This window comes from Balaenoptera ricei, chromosome 18 (genome assembly GCF_028023285.1).
Source record: "Balaenoptera ricei isolate mBalRic1 chromosome 18, mBalRic1.hap2, whole genome shotgun sequence".
In the NCBI taxonomy this organism is placed as follows: domain Eukaryota; kingdom Metazoa; phylum Chordata; class Mammalia; order Artiodactyla; family Balaenopteridae; genus Balaenoptera; species Balaenoptera ricei.
Window position 1 is genome coordinate 16,486,763 of NC_082656.1, and position 22,186 is coordinate 16,508,948.

General features: G+C 40.7%; 1 protein-coding gene across 5 annotated transcripts in view; it reads right to left on the reverse strand.

Annotated features, from left to right (window-relative positions):
* Window positions 1-22,186, reverse strand: part of WDFY2 (WD repeat and FYVE domain containing 2) — a 191,207-nt gene that overhangs the window by 103,775 nt on the left and 65,246 nt on the right. For all 5 annotated transcript variants that reach the window (XM_059903234.1, XM_059903232.1, XM_059903233.1 and 2 more), the window contains exon 2: window positions 13,090-13,157. In XM_059903234.1, coding sequence (XP_059759217.1) covers window positions 13,090-13,157 — 68 coding nt within the window. The remainder of the gene's footprint in view (window positions 1-13,089; window positions 13,158-22,186) is intronic.

Sequence of the window (22,186 nt, forward strand, 5' to 3'; positions counted from 1 at the left end):
AACAGTTCATTTAACTCCCACTCACCAAAAAATAAAAACAGTAATTTTACAACTAACCCCTAGTTTTTCAGTTATCCTTTTAATGAATATAACAAATAGGATATTCTCAAACTGGACAAGTTCCAAGGGGCGTGGTCTCGGCTCTTCTGTCAGTATCAAGTCTAAATTTGCTTTGACTAGATTAACAATATTTTGTGCTGCATAAGCCTTCTGTCACCAATCTATCTCTTCCAAGCAAACCCCATCTTTAATGGAAATAACCAATTTTTTCTGAACTAAGGAAACTAAAGAAAGCTCTTATTACCCCCTCACCCCCCGCCCCGCCAAGTACAGAAATCTATTTTTTTATTCAGAACTGATTTGGGGCATGTGGAGTAACAGAAGTCTTTTAGTCTCAGTACTCAAGGCATATGCTGGAGGCTGCCAATTGGAAAAAGACGGAGGCTTTGTGTCAATCTAAAAGAGAACCAACTCGACACAGGGCCCGGCTCCAGAGGAAAGAAATCAGGTGAGTCAGCTCACTCAGTCCTGGGCAGGGTCTCCCAGTTCTGCAGGACTGACTTCCTGAGTACCACCAAGCCTGAGTAAACGAAGCGTGCTTGGAAGCCACGAGGGGCCAAGTCAGCTTCCGGTTCCCAGCTTTCTCTGTCTATGCTTGTTCATCAGAATGGGGGCCTTTCGACAACTTATTCTATACTGAAATAGTGTTCTAAAGGCCTCAACATAACTTTTAAATTTCTCCCCGCACCTTCACAGTAGCGCTGTAGGTCATGAACTACCCATCATCAAAATCATAATCGGCATCAAGTGTTTTTATTCTTACTTTTCAGTTATGATTAGATGTCTTACCCAAGGTCACACAGGAAAAAAAAGCTGGAGGAGGTTCAAAGACATAATTCAAACGCACAGTCCTATATTCAAATACCCAACTTAGGTTATCTTTAAACTATAAAAGAACTTCAAGTTCTACTAACAGAACCACTTGATAAACACATCACTTGGTAACATTTTTTTGATTCTCTATAAAAGGCCCCTGAACCACAACTACAAAATCTTCTAAACTGCATAAAGTACTTACTTTTTTCTAATTTTCAAACATGATATATTTAGAAAATAGAAATATGTAAAAAATAATCCCCCCCCGCCCACCGCAAACTTCCACCAGTACAGCAGAATATCTTCTTCTGGTTTAGCCACAAATTTAAACTAGATTCCCAAAAGAACACTGCTGGAAAAAAAGCAATCAAACGATATTTAATGCACTGCCCTAAGAAAGCCAGTCTTACTTGCCTTTGGCCTATAAACTATGTTGGCAAAATCTCTACACAGATGCTAAGACACCAGGTGTCATAATCCCATAACATGTGTGCAGGATTAAAATTTAATGATTTCATGGAAAACTATCATGTTAGCGGAAAAAAGCAAAAGAAAAAAATACACTGATTATGGTACTACATAAAGTACATACACACATAAAAATATACCTGGAAAAACTAAACACAGTTCTTGTGTTTGAGATTATTCCTATAACATTGTCTTTACTTATTATTTTGCTACTCCTGTCAAAAATTTAAAATATCTAACAATTTATTAAGATATAAGCATGAGTGTATGAAGCAAAACTTGACTGCAGCCCAAATGGCTACACATAGTCGAGAAAAATCTTATCACTTAGCTGCCTGCCTGGCCATATAAAAGTATTTCCTATATGATTTACTCCAAAGTTCCTACCTGGTTATATAATAATTAGAAAACCCACTGATCTTTGAATGTGATTTAAAAGACTTTTTTACAATACTGCACAGGCTACCCTTAAATCATCATTGCTATTTCTTTATTCCTTATTTTTCCCCCATTTACTAAATTTCTTGTTATTCTTCAACAAAAATTTAGAATGCTTACTATGTTCAAGGCATGTGATGCAATGATATATAAGGTATTATAGCTGCCATCAGGAATTTATAGATTGTGACACCAACTATATATAGGGCCTATAATATAAAACTTGTCCCCAATGTCACCTCCTTAGTCCACATCACTTTATACTGATAGTAAGAAACGCCACCAGAATTCAAAAGGAAAGACTTTTCCTATAAAGGACCATAAACAAAAGAAGTTTTAACAGAAATTCTGTTGTTGCAGAACCCATATGCTTGAACCCAGATGGTTATAGACAGGGGATTGCCAGAGACAGAGAGCATTACCTCCCAGGTGCCCCCAAAGGTATAAACATGCCTTCAAAGAGGCATTATGGTAAAACACCAAGCAACCCTGTTGTGTGTGTGTGCGTGTATATGTGTGTGTGTGTGTGTAAAGACTTTTGGTAGGTGAGTCTTACGATGGTCCTCAAACCATTTCCCAACTGTGACACTCCCATAGGAAGAGGGCTTGCATTGGTTACCCAAAGGCCCCGCAAGGCCAAGGAGGAAAGAAATGAATTGAAAGAAATACTAATGCCCACATTTGTTGTTATAGTAAATGTCTTTCTTTTGGGGTGTTGGGGGAGTAGATAAATTGACACAGAGATCCTTCTAACTTCAACTCACCAGAAGTTAATGAAAAAAGCAACCTCTGAAAGACCAGTGCTATGGCCCATACAAAATAAGCGCCTATCCATCCATGCAAGAAAATAACAAAGGGCAAAACTGTCTGGCAAAACATAGTAAAGTAATGGTAATTATGACCAAATGGTAAAGGGGATCCTTTGGAAGGAAGAATAAGGTAGGAAACAAACAAAATATGATTTAAACACAATATTTATAGCCAGGTTGCAAAGATGTGATGTTTCCCAAAGAAGAATTCGGCTTTAAATGCTATAACGCTAATAATTTGTTAGTCGATGAAGAAATAATTGGGTCTCTCTGATGGCTAAAAGTTCAGGTCAGAGATGAACTTGGCTGAGAGGCTGTTCTATCCTCCCACCTTAAAACTGCATTCTCCACAAGCCGAGCACAGTGGCCAACCAGGACTACAAAATTACAATGCAGCTCCCCTCTACGGACTCCTCTATCAAAACTGCATGCCAAAACTCTAGATGAAATACATTTCATCTAGAAATGAGAGAAGAATTCTCATTTTCCAAGCTATCTGATCGAGATTTGCCATCTCCGTTCTGTCTCAGACTGATGACAATCAGAAGACGTGTACTTGGCAAAATTTTAGGAAGCAAGATATGAAAAGTACAAATACGATAGGAAAGAAATTTGTAGGGGTCTATCGGTAATGGGAAATAATATTCTCTTATATTAGTGTCAGGACTTTAGACCTTGATGGCCTGTCAAAATCTTATCTTTAAAATTAAACACTTTCATAATACTGAGTGTTTCTTAAAAATGAAATATTTCTCGTTTAAGGCAGGTTTTCAGCTTAAAATTTAGGGAGGGTGAAAATAAAGAGAAACACCAGTCTGGGTGATTATATTAATGACTATATAATTTGAAGGGGGAAAAGCTCAGGATATGAGCCCTAGGCAAAAATGAGCTCCTGAAACCAACATCAACTTCAACAGAGCAATAATTAAGTGGATTAGAGAGAAACTGGCTACTTGTATTTCTAACACTTTTATCCCACGGGCCATCTAAGAAAAAATATTGCTTTTGTTTTCTTAAAAAATGTAAATTGAGAGGAGGCATTCTCAAAATACTTCTATTTGGGGGAAAGTTTCCCAATTTCTATTATTTATACCTATAATTCTTTCATTTTATGACTAATTTATTTCCTGTCCTTTGCTGATCGGTTTGAACTTTACTCAAATAAACACAAGTTCTGTTGAAGGTTGAACTGTGGATTTCAATCACTCTGACAGCTCTACAATGCCAAAGGCATTATTTGGCAGGAGACACTAATCTTCATGGGATGTGCTGGTGGGAACTTGAAATAAGCAACAGTACTTCTGTGAATAAAACTTCAGGTGTCAAAGGCATCCTGGTGAAGTTAAATGTCAGGATCCTATGATAAGAGGGCCTTGAATAGAGAGGCTTACCAAGAGCACCCCATCACCACAAAGCAAAGATTTAATTCATGGACACTGTTCCATTCAACTGTGTGTCACAAGATAATATTTATTAGGTTTACAATATTCAGCCCATTTTTTTTGTTTTTAATTTTATTTATTTATTTATGGCTGTGTTGGGTCTTCGTTTCTGTGTGAGGGCTTTCTCTAGTTGCGGCGAGTGGGGGCCACTCTTCATCGCGGTGCGCGGGCCTCTCACTATCGCGGCCTCTCTTGCTGCGGAGCACAGGCTCCAGAAGCGCAGGCTCAGCAATTGTGGCTCACGGGCTTACTTGCTCCGCGGCATGTGGGATCCTCCCAGACCAGGGCTCGAACCCGTGTGCCCTGCACTGGCAGGCAGATTCTCAACCACTGCGCCACCAGGGAAGCCTCCCATCTTTTACTTTATTAAGAACACTTATATTTAGGACTTCAACTGCCTAGCATTAAGAAGGGTTTTTTGTTTAAATCAAGCATTTTATGCATTCAACTGAAATTAACCCTTTGTTTTCTTTTAATTTAATCTGAGTAACATCAGCAAAATTACAGTGAGTTGGCAGTGGTCCCTTCTTCTCCCAGAGAGGTTTTAAGTTACAGTAAAGTGATCTAACTACAGTAAGCTTTAAATTACTCTGTCAGATGAAAATCAAATAAGAGTATGCTAAATAAATGCTATAATTATTCAGATTAATTAATATCTGTTATCTTCAGTTTGGATAATTTATGTTTTCCTTCACTTTTGTTAAATATCAAAGTTCCATGGGCACCTTTTCTTCTTGGTACACAGAGAATTAAAAGACCAGATTATATACTATTAATTTTGGAAATGTCAATAGTAAAAACAACAAGTTGTTTTCTACACATGGTTCTGTAATACAACCTATACCAAAAAGAAACCAACAAAGGAGCAACAGACTTCACAGCTGGGAACCAAGAAGTTATCTGAAAAAAGATATAAATTAAACAACAGGATGAGCATTTCCCGATTATACACATAACCCCCACTGCCAAAAAACTCCCTCAACTGAGTTAAAGATATTGTCTAAAAGTCACCCAAACAATCACTATCTTATAAAAACAGAAATACCAAATTCATTATTTTAAATACTTTTCAATCACTAATCTTCCCACATGAATTTCCCCCCAAGCTCCAATAAACCCAGCAGAAGGGGTAGGACAGCACATGAACCACCTCCATTGTCCTAAATCCTTGGACCTCACCAATGGGAAAATTAACATTTGCGATTTACATACAAAATAACTCATTTCCATCCCAAATATAAACATATCAATATGAACATGTTAATCATTTTAATTTTCTAAATTCTCAATTTCAAGTTGCTCTAAGACTACAGTTCCAACAAATGGGAAAAGAAAACCAATCCAGCCACAACCTCACAAATTAGCCAATCTTTCCTAATCCCTCTGCGTTAAGGTCAGCAATGATAGGGGAATTCCCTGGCGGTTCAGTGGTTAGGGCTCGTCACTTTCACTACTGTGGCCCAGGTTCAATCCCTGGTCGGGGAACTAAGATCCCGCAAGCAGCATGGCGTGGCCAAAAAAAAAAAAAAGATCAGCAATGACAGTATATATTGCGTAACTCCAAGAACCTGAAAGTACTTTACAAATACTTATTTGACATATAACCAAAATCTGAGAACAAAGAAAATGGACAGTTTATCTGTTAGGTTCAGAGCAGAGAAAATGAAAGGACTTGCCCGAAGTGAGTCAGCAAATTGGTAGCAGAAATGAAAATCAAATTCCAGTTTCCCACCCAGGCACAGGTGTTACCCTACAAGCGATTCTGAATGCTCTAATCTTAAACAATGCATATTTTTCGGTGAATTTAATGTAAACAGTAAGACTGTGTTCAAACTGCCTCACTCTATTTGTCTTAACTAAGATAACTTATTCAATGCATTCCCCACCTCATTTCACAAAGAATTGGAAATGGCTTTAAAAGCAGATACAATAAAAACAAACGACAGAAATAAGCAAAAAGTCTTGAGCAAGGAAAATATATATAAAAGAACAGAAAGAAAATCAAAATAAAAATCCATTGGGAATATAACAGATCCCATGTTTCACATTACCCATAAGGACTACGTACCAGTTCCTTAGAGCTGCTCCTCCTAACCTTTTTCCCCTCATGATACACACAGAAACTTAGATGTGAACAGTCCCTGCAGGAAATGGAAGAGACTGCTAGGGCCCAGATGACTGGATCACCCCTGCCCAGCTAAACGAATCAGTTCTCGGGGCCTGTAATCCATTTGGCTCATCCCAGTATGCTGTAGCACACAGGATGGGAGGTTCTGCCTTAGAGAAATGCAGGGTTTCTGGCTCTCCTACCTGAAAAGTAATCTCCCTTGGTGTTTCTTCAAAGGGGCGCTGAGCACGATGGTAGACAACTACTTCAAAAGCAGATAAAGCATTTCATGTATACACACAGCAATATGCGCTGAGGGCATAGTGAACGAAGGCGTTTCTGCAGAAGGCTGACACAAAGCAGGAAATCTCAGGATACAGATGAATAATCAACTGCATGTCCTTCATGCTGCCCACCGTAAATAATAAACAGCCTTTCTCTCAACCAGGCTGTTGATAAAAACTGGAAAGCAGAGAGTGCAAAATTAAGTTTTTCAGTGAGGACTAGGGTTCCTATACTTGTTTATTTTTTAGCTATTATTTATTTGTTTAAATTTTAAACTTTTTTTAAATTTTAGATGTATTTTTTATTGCGGTAACACTGGTTTATAACATTACATAAGTTTCATGTGTACAAAATTATATTTCTATTTCTTAATACCTTATAGCGTGTTTACCACCAAAAATTTAGTTTCTGTCTGTCACCATACAGTTGATCCCTTTTATCCATTTTGCCTCCCCTTCCCCCAGGTTACCACTACTCTCTTCTCGCTGTATCTATGTGTTTACTTTTATTTGGTTTGTTCATTTATTTTGTTTGTTGGTGCTTTATATTCCACATGAGGGAAATCACATGGTATTTGTCTTTCTCCGTCTGACCTACTTCACTGAGTAGAGATTCTATGCTTTAAAAGTTAGGTGAGCAAATGATAAAGTGGCCACAGTGGTGGGAAAACTGAAGGGGCCCAACCACAGCCTCAGACTGGGCAAATGCCATCACGCCAGGCCAAGGCAGAGAGCTGGAAATACGACAAAATCGGTCATTTTAGTTATTAGGTGTACCTTTCATTTGTAATTACCTTTGAAAAACCACCTTCTGTTTTGTTTTGGGGACAAATCCATAAACGCTTAGGAGCCAAAGTAAATTCCACCTGCCTGTCCTGGCAATGACAGAATCCACAGAGGTTTTCCAATTGCCTAACCCTCACTCAGGCCTGAGATGCTGGCCCTCTTAACCTATTCACTACACCTTTGGCAGCCACGTTGCTTTAACTATTCTCCATAGGGGAAAAGTTGGCAATAAAGGCCCAGACCTGATACCCAATACCGCAGAGTAAGAAAAATCTCAAACACCTGCCACCCTGGCTCCTGCTTGCGCTCTCTCCTCCACTCCTTTGTCTGATGCCATGAATAGCAAACCTAGTTGGTAAAGTAAATCTAAAATAACTCAACCATGAAAATAGGAATGTCTGTGCTTTTCATGTGTTGTTTTTCCTCTGTAGTGTGATGCAAAACGCTGTGGCTGAAATGGTACCTATTAGAAGCCTGGAACAAATAATCACATTTATGGCTATAACTGAAACCTTAACTCTGTACCCTCAGGAAGGTCCCTCTGGTATCCAAGGTCAGGCAGGTCCCAGCTGGGCAGGCTGTAACTTGATCATGTCATAGGCTACTTTCCAGCTACTACGTGAGATATGTCAAGAAGATATTATTTTTGAAAGAATATTTGATAAGGATATGCTCTTATTTCTCACTTATCCATAAAAATCAGCTTATAGGAAACCCCAAATTCTCTGTAGACAGCAGGGTTTAAAACAGACCTTGCTTGGGAACCCTTTGTGACCATGTGCGCATTACACCTACTTCTTTGGTTATACCACACCATGCACCATGCACGGTACTCATCTGAGGTCTGCCTCCCCCACTAGACCGTACACACCATGAAGATGGGAATCACCTGTAGTATTAAACACTCTACCTTTGTACATTGCACGGGGTTTGGATGGAAGAAACACTTAAAATTAGTTGAATGTACTGTCCAAAGAAATGAAAGAAAACAGGATATTTCTTTCTGCTTTTCATCTTTACTTGTCCTCACGTTTCCCGCACTATTTTCAGCTCAACACCGCAGAGGCATCAATAGGGACATGCATGGCTCGGTTCTTCCTCTTTAAAGATCACAGATCCAGGAGAAAGTAAAAAGACAGGAACTGGGAGGTGTACAGTCAGGGCAAGGCTGAGTCAGATACTTGCAGTGACAAGTCGCAGATGCCCACTGGCATGGACTCAAGCGCAAATGGGCACATGGCAGTAAGACAGAGGGTATCTCTTGAACTCAAAGGCAGAAGCAGAGCCAGGCTTGGGGGTTCGGAGGATGAGGAAGAAAACCTTAAGGCATCACTTGCTCAGGCTTCACTCGCTCTGGAGCGAAGTGATCCTTCCTTCCTGATTCACACTTCCTTTTCAGGGCATCAGCTTTCACTGTTTCTTCAGGCACACAAATGCCTCACAGCTGTTTCATTTCTGTGTTCCCAGCTCAAGGGACCAGCCTAGGTTGAGACTAGCATTTCCTATTCCAAACTCTAAATTCCTTGGAAAATCAGACTGACTCAGGGCAAACAGCCTTCACTAGGCACATTTGGTTTCTCCTGGATCCCTCCTGGAGGGGAAGCAGGAGTTTCTCAGAAAAGGCAGGGTATGAGGACACCCCCAAAGCAGTGGTTGGGTTTTTGATCGTGATGAGTCTCCTCTTCATCTTTCTCTCACCTACCACTCTCTGAAGTTCACGCAGTTTCTGCCTTTCAGGCTCACTCCTGCCCTCAAACTTGGCCTTCACTGTTCATTCTTTCTCATCTAATGCCTTCTGATCCCTTCCCTCCAATCAACTTCAAATTCTTCTCAATGCTATAAAACATTACTATCCTACCCAGAACATGACAAATACTATATATATATATATATATATATATATATATATATATATATATATATACATATATATATATTTTTTTTTAAATAAATTTATTTATTTATTTCTGGCTGCGTCGGGTCTTCGTTGCTGCACGCGGGCTTTCTCTAGTTGCGGCAAGCGGGGGCTACTCTTCACTGTGGTGCGTTGTCTTCTCACTGCGGTGGCTTCTCCTGTTGTGGAGCACGGGCTCTAGGCGCGCAGACTTCAGTAGTTGTGGCTCGTGGGCTCTAGAGTGCAGGTTCAGTAGTTGTGGCGCACGGGCTTAGTGGCTCCGCGGCATGTGGGACCTTCTGGACCAGGGCTCGAACCTGTGTCCCCTGCATCAACAGGTGGATTCTTAACTACTGAGCCACCAGGGAAGTCCTGACAAATCCTATATTAAAAGGGTTTTTTTTTCCCAGTGTTTGTTTCAGGTTCTGTGACTTTTTTTTCTAACTTTATTAAGGTATAATTTTCAAATAAAATTGTAAGATATTTGAAGTGTACAATGTGATGAATTGGTATGTATCGTGAAAGGATTCCTGCCATCAAGTTAACACGTTCGTCACCTCACATATTTAATTTTTTTTTTCTTGGTGAGAACTTTAAAGTTGTACTCTCTCAGCAAATTTCAATCATACAATACAGTGTTATCAACTATAGTCACCATGTTATACACTAGATCCCCAGATTCCATTCATCCCACCTCCTTGCCCCTGGCAACCACTTTTCTACTCTGTTTCTATGAATTCGGTTCTTTTTTTTAAGGTATTTTAATGGACAAAATAAACAGATAAACCATATATTGCATGTACAAGATATTCTCTGTTTGTTTTTTTCTGGATCTGGAATACTACCCATTATGTACCACTAAAAACACACAACATGGTCATATCTGCCTTGCGGTGTCCGTATTATAGCCTCCAGATATACTGTACTTTTCCACTTACTTTGTAATTAATACCACATAACCGTTATTTAGGGATCATACTGAGTAACCTCTTAACAAAACACCTTTCAATAGAAAGGATTGCAAAAAAAAAAAAAAAAAAAAATAGAAAAGCCCTTTGGAAATTCAATAAATGAATAAAAGGAATAAATTCTAACTGACACGAAAATGTAGCCTATTTCCTTGTGCAATAAGATTCTGCCTCTCTCAAGTTAAACAAAACTTAAAGTCTTGCTCAGAGCTCAGTTCCTATGTTATCTGAATGCATATGACCCCTAGGAAAATAAAAGCCAATTTCTGATCAACTGTGAAGAATGCAGGCTTTTGTTCTTTTACCCCTCTCCACGGTAGATGGAACCATCCAACAATGAAAGATTACAGAAATCATCTTGACCATTCACGCGTTGTTCATCTGCATCTCTTGGCACCTAGCTTGATGGCCTGTATACAGTCGGCGTGCAGTAAATATTTGATCAACTAGAGCGTGTACTTATATCTATGTATTTACAAAGAAACACTATATATGCATGAGGCTTCACATGTGTTGATATAAACATATGTAAACAGATCAGCATGTTGGAGACAACGCCAAAAGGCAATCTTCTCAAACTTTAAAGGGCATTCACATCACCTAGGGATATTATTAAAATGCAGATTCTGATTCAGTAGATCTGGGGTGAAACTCAATATCTGCATTTCTAGTAAGTTCTCAGGTGACCCTGATGCTGCTGGTCCACAGACCAAATGTTAATAGCAAAGTAATCCCTGCTTTACTCCCTTTAGTAGGAGGCCATAGGCAAACTATGCAAATAATTAGAGGGTCCTTCTCAAAGATCATGCTCAGTCATTTAGGAAAATGTATGATAATATTCTCAGGGAAACTCATCTTTATTATCAGATTCAAGTCTGCAATAGGTACTTCTTTACTGAGCACCTATGCCAGGTACAAGAGCTACAGCAGCCTTTAGTCAATCAAGGATACAGCTTAATAAAGGATGAAAATACAACTTAAGGTGTCTCTGTATCCTCAGTGATATTCAAATAAAGAGAACATTAGAGAATGACACCAAATGTGTATGGAAGTGTGTATGGGGGAGGGGGTGGGTAAGCAACTGCTTAGGATCCCGCATCTTCAAGAGGTTCCTATCAAGTATCAAAGTCCATCTCAAGAAGATTCCTTGGGACTTCCCTGGTGGTGCAGTGGTTAAGAATCCGCCTGCCAATGCAGGGGACACGGGTTCAAGCCCTGGTCCAGGAAGATCCCACATGCCGCGGAGCAGCTAAGCCCGCGCGCCACAACTACTGAGCCTGCGCTCTAGAGCCCAGAAGCCACAACCACTGAAGCCTGCGTGCCTAGAGCCCGTGCTCCACAACAAGAGAAGCCACCCTAATGAGAAGCCAGCGCACCACAACAAAGAATAGCCTCTGCTCGCTGCAACTAGAGAAAGCCCACGCGTAGCAACAAAGACCCAACGCAACGAAAAATAAATAAATTAATAAATAAATAAATTAATTAATTAATTAAAAAAAAAAAAAAAGAAGAAGACGACTCCTTGTGCACCATCCCCAAGCCCTCATCACTCTGCCCACGTCCGCCTCTCCTCTGTCTTCGCAGTCATATGGGAACGACAAGCCTCTGGGGTCAACTTCAACTTGCTGGACTACAGGACTTCGCCATCTCGTCCTGTTAGATATTATGTCAAGTGTGATGAAAAAGACCGTAGATAAGACTGGTTATACCACTTAAAAATGAGAGAGAAAAAAAAAATCAATCAGAGAATTCCTTTCCCTTTCCATTTACCTAAACCCTCATCACTGCCAAGGCTTAAAAGGAAGTTCCCCCAGGGTCTTGGCTGTGCAACGGTGTCTGCTGGAAGCATGACCGATGAGGGGAAAATATAAGCACTTGGAATTACAGGCTGCCTTTTCACTAATGTAGAGTGGGATGCTTGGTTCAACGACGGGCTATCATCTATTCACTACAATTCTAAAGAAATGCAAACCTCAAAGACAAATTTGAAAATCAGAGAAATCCAGTACATCCTTAATAATGTATTTGTTCATAAACAGGCAAAATTGTTGTTTAAGTTATTGCAGTATTCTTTTGCCAGAGGCATAAACTTAATCACATCTACAGCGTAGCATGAATTTCTTTTGGTTGTACGTGGTGGCATGTACTACTCAAACTGGGATACTGGTATGAAGGGAAGAGGTGCACACTGCAGGAAGCCAGAGGGTACAAGAACCCAGACCACAAACCTGGGGCATTTTTCTAGCATGTCAATTTCAATTAAGATTTGAAGGAAGGGGAGTAAGAGAAACATTTCATAATATAACTGATAATAAGTTTAAATAATTATTTTACACGAAAATAAATATGGAATAGGACAATTAAACTTCAGTAATTTTAACAACAAAACACTAGACAAAAAAGAAATTTTGTATCTAAGGGAGCCAGCTCTCTCCCTGCAGGGGAACTTCTGCCAGTGCAAGAATGTAAGAATCAGTCATCTTTTTTTAAAGGTATATTTGAAAGATTCACTATTTATCAGTGCAAGGACATATTTCTCACATAAGATTCTGGGGAAATAAGACTGACTTCTTATCAGAACGTTTCAATCCTAAGCAAATCCTTTTCAGAACTGAATGTTCAACACTGAATGTTTTGAATTTGAATAAATCATATAACAATAATGCAAGAACAAATTTACTTCACAAATGTAATCACTGGACAAAATTTTGAGTTGTCTAAGGAAGTACTTTACAAAAAAATTGGAAAAGAGAGGGAGACTGTGTAATCAAGGAGTCTAGGTGCTGTAGTCCTTCCATTAATCTTATTCAGAAACTGTGCATATATAGTCAATTTCAGAACAATTTTCTTATTTTACATACTGAGAGCTAGAATGATTTAACAAGGTACTTTCCATTATAATGATAATCCCAACCCTCAGGCATCTCTACTCAAGAAAATACAGAGAAGGCAATCTGGGAAGGAAGGGGAGTTGGGGTCCATGTCTGATTTTTAAAGACAGAGATCCAGATACTTACAAGGCATCACATGGTATATGCTTGGCCAATATTGTCCACTGTCTCTCTTTAACCACACACGAACAGTCCTGCAACAAAAGAAAATGTGTGTGTTAAATCACGCTATTTTTGGTCATGGGAGTGTTGATAGACAGAAACCAAACCTCTTAATTATATATACAGTGGACCCTGAACAACATGGGTTTGAGCTATATGGTTCTACTTATAAGCATATTTTTTTTTCACCAAATATGTACTACAGTACTACACAATCCACGAATGGTTGAATCTGCAGATATGGAACCACAGATACAGAAGGCCAACTATAAAGTTATATGCAGATTTTAGACTACACAGAGGGTCAGTGCCCATAACCCCTGTGTTGTTCAAGGGTCAACTGTGTGTGTATATATGACATAACTACATTGCTATAATTAATAATATATATTACATATAAATATGTATAACATATATGTTTATAACATATCTATATAATACATGCATATATATTTTAATTATATATATACACATTACATAATGTGCGTGCACACCATTTATGCCTCTCTAAAGGCATATTCCTATGTTCCTTAAATTTAAGACTGTATACATTTAAAATTACATATGACTCTTATAATTAAATATTTGAGGATAATTAAATTTTATCCTCATATATATTTATATACACACGTGTGATAGTGTTTAAAAATTATTTTTGTAGTTGTTTTGCTCTCGGAGTATATGGCCTTTGCCCCAGGCGGTTGGAAGCATTCATCTCCCTGGGGAGTAATTAGGATTTACTATGGAAGGGAGTAGGAAGAGGTAAAATGAAGCAATATGCAACATCTGACACACACGGAAGGATGACATAGTAAATTCACAGTCTTACAGGCCACGGCATCGTCGTGAGAGAAGGTTTTTGCAAACACAGTCAAGCAATGGTAAACTCTGAGACTCAAGATTACTGGGCTAGAGGGCTGGTCATGCAACCCACCATGGAACAGGGTAATCCCGCAGCAAAGGCTGTGGATGACGTTCCAGGCTAGAAGGCCAGATAGAGACACAGCAGACATCCAGGAGAGCTCAGAGAGGAGGGGCCAAAGGGAGAATGAACCAGAGGTTACTGGGAGGTTCTTACTAACCAGAAAGGCCCTACCACGAATTACACCAGCACGCGCACGCAAGGCAAACACAGCTAGGAGGTAAAGGGACATTGCCCCAGAGACCAGAGGAAGTAGCAAACATCAAACCAAGGGAAACGAACAGTGCCCCACTGCTGCTAGAAGATCATATACACCACACCCCTCACCCCACACCCTTAAACCATCCTAGGGTAAAAAGCAGACACTGAGAATTTTAATCTCAGAGAGAGCTGGACACTACCTAAATAGACTATTTAAGTCATCATATTAGACTAAGTTTTAAATTGTATTGGATTTCTTCCCCAGTTAATCAGCGGGTCTCCCCATCAGAATAGGAGAAAAAGACTAACTACAGACACAATAAAGAAATGCCACTTTCTCTGCACAGCCATAAGATACGATGTAGTGATATATAGTGACACCACTACAGATACATGTAAAACTCCATCTTTTTGGCCAACCAGCCAATTTGTGAGATGGTATAATGGAAAATAATTCTTAAGAAATAATTCAATACATACATTATTTATACACATATCATACCAGCCTTCACTTAAATTCTTTTTATAATATATGTCAAAACAACATTTTAATATGGAGATTATTATCTCAACAAGAATAAATACAGGAGTCACATCATGGAAAATGTCAGAATAGGAAGCTCCCAGAATCAGTCCCTGTACCAAATCAACTATTGAGCTGTCAGAATCACTGTTTCAGAATTCTAAAGTCTAGTTAGACACTTGCAGCATCCATGGGAATGCTTGATGAAGAAGCTGGTATTATGTCAATGAATTTCACATCTTACTTGCAGCTACCATCATGCATGCCCCATCCCTGTAGCAGGCAGCTGTGGGGACAGTGGCCCATGGTCATGGAGTGACTTGCAGGTACCAGGGTGGGAACCCTGTCCTCCAAAATTTGGGGATGCGTGTTTTGATTTGCCTGGCAGTTCACTGAGAGACTAGAGAAGATACTGGCCGTTGTTTCAATCCCCTAGGTCTGAAACGTTTCCTGGGCAATGTCTGCCAAAAGAATTTAAAGGGAAGGAAGACCTTTTTCTCCTTTATGAAATTCAGGCATTAAAAGAAATCACTGGTTGGGACTTCCCTGGTGGCACAGTGGTTGGAAGTCCACCTGCCAATGCAGGGGACACAGGTTCGATCCCTGGTCTGGGAGGATCCCACATACCACGGAGCAACAGGACCCATGCGCCATGACGGCTGAGCCTGCACTCTGGAGCCCACGAGCCACAGCTGCTGGGCCCGCATGCCACAACTGCTGAAGTCCACGTGCCTGGAGCCCGTGCTCTGCAATGGGAGGGGCCACCGCAATGAGAGGCCCATGCACCACAGCGAGGAGTGGCTCCCACTCGCTGCAACTAGAGAAAGCCCACGCGCAGCAACAAAGACCCAATGCAGCCAAAAATAAAAATAAATAGATGAATAAAGTTGAAAAAAAAAAAAGAAATCACAGGTTGACCTCAGAGATAAAAGAACAGAAACTTCAATGATCACATGATCACGTACAACATGAAATATAGTCTTTGCAGAAAGAGTTGGGAAAATGTCACTAAACAGACAACTGCAGCATTCAACAAGTAACAAGAGCAATCTCTAGAGAGGAGGGAGAATGTGATTTTCAGTTGCCACATTATAATATTTAAAATATCCAGTTCTCAGATTTGTGGTTGCCAAGGGGCAGGGGGAGTGAGGGAGGGATGGACTCAGAGTTTGGGGTTAGTAGATGCAAACTCTTACACATAGAATAGATAAACAACAAGGTCCTACTGTATAGCACAGGGAACCATATTCAATATCCTGGGATAAACCATAATGGAAAAGAATATTAAAAAAAAGTACATATGTGTATAACTGAGTCACTTTGCTGTACAGCAGAAATGAACACAGCATTGTAAATCAACTATACTTCAATTAAAAATAAGTTTAAAAAATAAAATATTTCTAGACATCAAAACATTTTTTAATAAAATTAAATAAAATATCCAGTTCTCAACAAAAAATTGCAAAGTATGCAAAGAAAGAGGAAATGGCCCATTCACAGGGAAAAAAGTGACAAAAACCACCAATGAAGTAGTCCAAACATTAACTGGCCTTACTAGACAAAGACTTTAATTAACTATCTAAATATGCTCAAAGAGCTAAAGGTAACCACAGACAAAGAACTAAAGGAAATCAGGAGAAGGATGTATGAACAATTAGGGAATATGAGTAAAGAGATAGAAATTATATAATAAAATAAATAGAAATTCTGGGCCTGAAAAGTACAATAGCTGAAATGAAAAATTCACTAGAAATGGTCAATGATAGGTGTGAGAAGACAAAAGAATCAGCAAACTTCAAGATAGGACAACTGAAATTACCTAGTCTGAGGAAAAGAAAGAAAAAGAATGAAGAAAAATGAACAGAATCAATAAAGACTTTGCCTGGAATTGAGGCAATCATCTTTGATCATGAGACAAACAAGCTTGAGGATAAAAGTTGACATGCTAAGGGGAGTTCCCAGGTGGTCTAGTGGTTAGGATTCGGCACTTTCACTGCCATGGCCCAGGTTCAATCCCTGGTTGGGGAACTAAGATCCCAAGCCATGTGGTGCAGCAAAAAAAAAAAAAAAAAAAAAAAAGTTGACATCAAACACCATTGGCCCACCAACCCTTTAGACTAACTTTAGACTTGTTTGTGAGATGATCTGATTTTTTCTTACCTTGAGCCACTGTTTAGTGGATTTTATTACCAGGATCTGAATACATGTTAACTGATAGAGAAGACGAAAGAAAGGAATGCCTTTCCTTAGGTTTTGGGTTTGTCCAGCTGCATGGATGGCACTGTCATTCACTGAGATGAGGAACACTGGAAAAGGACCAGATTTGGGGGAGTATCATGAGTTCACTTTGAACATTTGAGTGGGAGGTATCTTTAAGTTAGCCTAGAATTCTTAATGAGTGAACAAAAGACAATTATAATTAGAGGCTATGGCATGAGTTGCCCTGAAGATTAAATGTAAGGTTCTTGACAACAGTGCTTGGCACATAGCAAGCACTGGATAACTGCCAACAATAGTATTGTGATTATCATCACTATTGTTTAAAAACCTATCAATCAACCATAGCTTGGGAGAGTTCAAGATCCCAAACCTTTTCCTGCTTTGCCAATGTACTGAACATCTTACTCCTTGTTATAAGGGATTTTACACTCAATCTGCAAAGGTGTCATAAATTATTTATCCATTCCTGCATGCATTTCTTTAACACGTACTGAACATCTACTATGTGCCAGGCTCTGTGCAGGAGCTCCATGTGGACAGACAAAGAAACATCATTAAAACAGTACCTGATAAGAGCTGCAAGCTATTTTATATCTATTTAAGGCCATGTAGGAAAGGTATCTAATCCACATGGCAAAGGGCGGCAGGTTCAGGAAGTGCTGACTCTGAAGGAATAGCACTATCTGTTATTTCATGTATTTCCTTCATGGCACCGGCCACAGTCTGCTATCTGATCTACCTACTTGTAAATGTGTTTCTTGTTACCGAACCAAACTTGCTCATCCACAGGCAGTAAAGCCAATCCACTGACACTGGCTTGTGGTGAAGGGAAGTACAGCAACTATTGTAAGGCGCCAGACAAGTAATCTGGCACAGGTAGTGCTCAAAAAGCCCGAACTCCCCCGAACTCCCTGATGGGTTGCAGGAGAGCATTTTTAAAGGGGGGCGGGGTGGGGGCAGAGTTTGTGATTAGCTCATGCACAATTCTCTGATTGGCTGATGGTGAGGTAACAGGGCGGTACCACAGCGGTTAACATCAATCCTTAGGCTCCAGTAGGCCTGGCTGGCTATGTGTTCATGGTCATCAAGCAGTTAACATCTTCCATTTGGTGTGGGTTTTAGCATCTGTAAAACGACTCAGGAAATGTGCATCAGATACTATTATCTAGGTACTTCAGAGAGGAGCTAAAGCACAGGGTACAGAGGAGGGGTCTGTCCAGGGAAGGCCCCACAGGGTCCTGCTCGGTTACAATTTGATTCGCCCACTAGAAAATAAGCATGAGGGGGATTTCCCTGGCGGTCCAGTGGTTAGGACTCAGTGCTTTCACTGCCGAGGGCCTGGTTCAATCCCTGGTTGGGGAACTAAGATCCCGCAAGCCACGTGGCTCGGCCAAAAAAAAGAAGCATGAGAATAAAGAATATTCTTTTCTTGCTCATCACTGTCTACCCAGAGCCTAGGAGTACATGGCCATGGTAAATGTATGATAAATATTTGCTGGGTGAATGAAAGTAGGAAGAAATTTTCCTCTACCCTTCCAGGTTCTTCTGGCAGGTCTAAGAAGTAAATTGACATGAGACAGATTAACAGGAAAAAAATCAAACAAAAGTTTAATAACATGTATACATGGGAGAGACCCAGGAAAACTGAGTAACTCTCCAAAATGGCAGAAGCCCTCACCTTAAATACCACCCTCAGCTAAAGACAAAAGAGGATGTTGAGGGCAGGGAGAGTCAGTTGTGGGAAGCTACCAGGAAAAGCACAGTAAACAAGGGTAGGATTGTGATGCAGATTTAAGACACTGCTTTCTGCATCGATAAGAGTTTCCAGAGACTTGGTCATCCTCCTCTTCTTGCTGCATCCAGGGAGATACCCTTACACAAGTGGAGATTTCCCTTACAAATGCAAATGTTTCTTGCAAAACGGTAACTCCTACTTGATTTTCAGAGTTTTCCCCATGTCTACTGTTTCTTAGAAAATAACCAGCTTAAAATTAATATGCCAAAGAGAGATATTAGGGGATGGCAAATTCTGTACCCCTACAAGGTGTTAGTCCCAGGTGGCAAAGCCTGCTGGCTGTCTACACCAGATTCATTCTCCTCTTCTTCCTGAATAGCAGTTAGACTGACCAGAGAAGGATGGGCAGAGCACAAAGGCCAGTAAGTAGAAGACAAAAGACTTCAAGCTAGACCAGATGCTTAGCACAGTTTATGTGTTAGAGATACTACTATAAACAAACAAAAAGAAGTCTACCAGGCTTTCCAGGGGACCGTTTGGCCAACAGAATCCCCGTCGTGGCCTCCCAACAATCCCACAGGGTGGGTATGATTACTGTCATGTTACAGGTGAAGGTTCTGCAGCCCAGAGAGGCCCAGGCTGCACAAAGCCCCAGGGTGAACAAGGTACCCACCTCCACAGGCTGCGCTCTCTCAGCCACTACACCGTGCAGAGCTGCTCCCGCACAAGGAGCGGGGAGAGGAAGGTAGGAAACCACGGGCAAGTTTCACTTCAACATTCTGAGTTTAAAATGGCTACAGATCATCTGAGTAACGATTATACACATGCAGCAGCTTCTTACATGAGGGTTCCAGATAAAGGGAGCACCTACCCTACGTGCACAAAGGTTGTTACACTATTGTAATGTTAGCTGAACCAATGGTCTTTCTGATGCATAAATTATTTTTAAAATATATAAAAGCATATACAAACACACATTTTTTTTAGGTAACAGTGTTCCTAAAACTCCCTGTTAAGAAAGGTACACATCAATACAGTCAGCACAGGTTTGTTTAAAGATTTTCTAAAATAGCTGTACAGGTCAGAAAGGTGGCAGGATAATATGAGTTTTAATTTTAATAATAGTAACAGACATTTCTACAGAAATAACAGCCCCCAAAACACTTTGCATATACATTTAATCCTTACAAAGCCCTGTGAAATAGAAACTATCCTTTAGAGATGAAAGTGTAAAGCCCCTCTCAGAGAGCTTAAGCAATTTGCCCAGAACTAGTGAGTGGATGCAGTTATTTTAAATCCTGTGCTCTCTGCACTAAATATACTGCCTTCCTTACACTAGCATGTATCTGGCAATTGATAAATTTTACAACCTAAAAATAAAATGCTACAAAAACATCTGTTCTCTTATATTCTCTTATATTCAAAGGTGTAATAGCAGTTTAAAATAGAAAAAAGATACTGCAACCCAGAGGTCAAAAGCACAATTTGGGTGGCTAGGAATTTCTTAAATAAATGTAAATTCCACTATACAAAACCTATAAGTGTTCATTTTTCCACAAATTATATTTAAAGAGCAACATAAAAAGCTTTTAATAGTATGTGAAAACTTTTTTCCTTGAAAAAAAATTTAAGAAAAAACAGCTGTGATTAAGAGTCAGAGTTAAGCCAGTAGAGGTCAGTGTGCGGGGGAAGAAAAGTGCATGACTCTGCTGAAAGGCAGGGATACTGCATTCACCACCCACACATAGCCCTGGGGTTCACCAACCCAACATAGCACTGCACAGCCCACCTTGCCACGTGCTGCTTTCTTCTCCCCCTGCCTCTTCCTCTCCCCCAAGTTCTTGGCACTAGGCAGAAACAGACACTGGGGAGAAGTAATCACTGCTCATCTCAAAAACAGTAAGACAAGGTACCCCCAGCGGGCCTCAGCCAGTCCAGCAGCTGGGCCACTTTGAAAGTAGCATAGTCTTACTCTACGTTGGACCCAGCTGACCACATGTCAGCAAGTAAAACTTATTTTAAAATATTGGCGTTAAGTATTATTCCTTAAACGTAAAAAAGTGTTGTTGTTGCTGTTTTTTAGGGTTAAAATAGATGTTAGATAAATTGTAGCATTTATCAAAACTCCCGCAGCATCAGAGCTGGTTGACTCGGTGGCTGAGCTCTGAACACAGTCAGAAGAAACCACACTTTATCGTACTTGGCATCTGCCCCAGGGCCACGCCCCGCACGAGGTCCAAAACTGGTGCTCATCATTTACGACATATCAAAAGGATCGGATAAAAATTCCTCCCTCCAGTCACCCACGTCCCACCTGCCCTTGTCAGGAAGTCTCTGGTTACACCTGCACAGAGGCCTTGGGCAGAATGGGCTGACACCGACACATCTGTACACTGTGTCGGGCGGGATGATGGTAAGCAACTAGAAATTCTTCATTTTACAGCTCCAGCATCCACTAACACTCTAAAGAAATAAGTAAGGGAATGGTATTCCCAGGCTGCCTCCCATCCCACCCCCCAAGTCCCTCCAAAGAACCGAATCCAGCGCCAGTCCTGAGCTACAACCTTAGCCAGGATGGGGGTGTCCTCCTCACAGGCAGCCCTCAGCCCAGCAGCCAGCAGGTTCACACAGAGGGGTTCAATCAAGCAGGGGAGTCAGATGCTCCCTTTATGAGATTCCTCCAGATTTCCGTTTGTTTGACTTCCTTGTTTTGACCTGTGCTGGTACCCATACGCTGCCAGTAGAGTTTAGACACGGTTACTGAACTGTGTGTCTGTGCATGCGTGTTTGCGTGTGAACACATTTATACATAGATATACGGCCAAGCGCCACACCAGGTCCACCCTCCCACATCCTATCCAGGAATATACCCTTTGTTCTACGTTCTAGCGATCTTTAAGGCCGCTTATACTAGTGGGGACAATGAACTACCGGGACTGGGACAACTTGGATTTTCTAAGGCTGCTAAAAGTTAGAAATTCTGCCCCACCGCCCCAAAAGTGCACTTACACATTCAATCGACCTGTTGATCATTAACTCATTCGACAAACATTGATTAAACACCTACTAGGTACTAGTATGTGAAATGCACAAAAACAAACAAATGCCACCTCTGCAAGGTAAGAGCTACAGCAGGGAGAAGCCCGTGCTGCTCCAGGAGCACCTAGGAGCGTCTAACCCTGACGATGGAGCCCGGCCAGGGGACAGCAGAGAAAGCTTCCCAGAGAGGATGGTGTCTGAAATGCAGGACGAGGAGGCATTTGCCAGAGGAGAGGAGGAGAGGGTGATGCAGCGGAAGGAGGTGAGAGCAAGCAGGGGAGGGAGCAAGGCAGGAGTGATGAGAAACCAGCCTAGACAAAGGAGCAGACAGGAGGCCGCTGAGGGCTCTGTCTGCCCCACCGAAGAGTCTGGATGTTACTTGGAGGATGCCGGAGAGCCGCTGGAGGATAAGCAGCCAGTC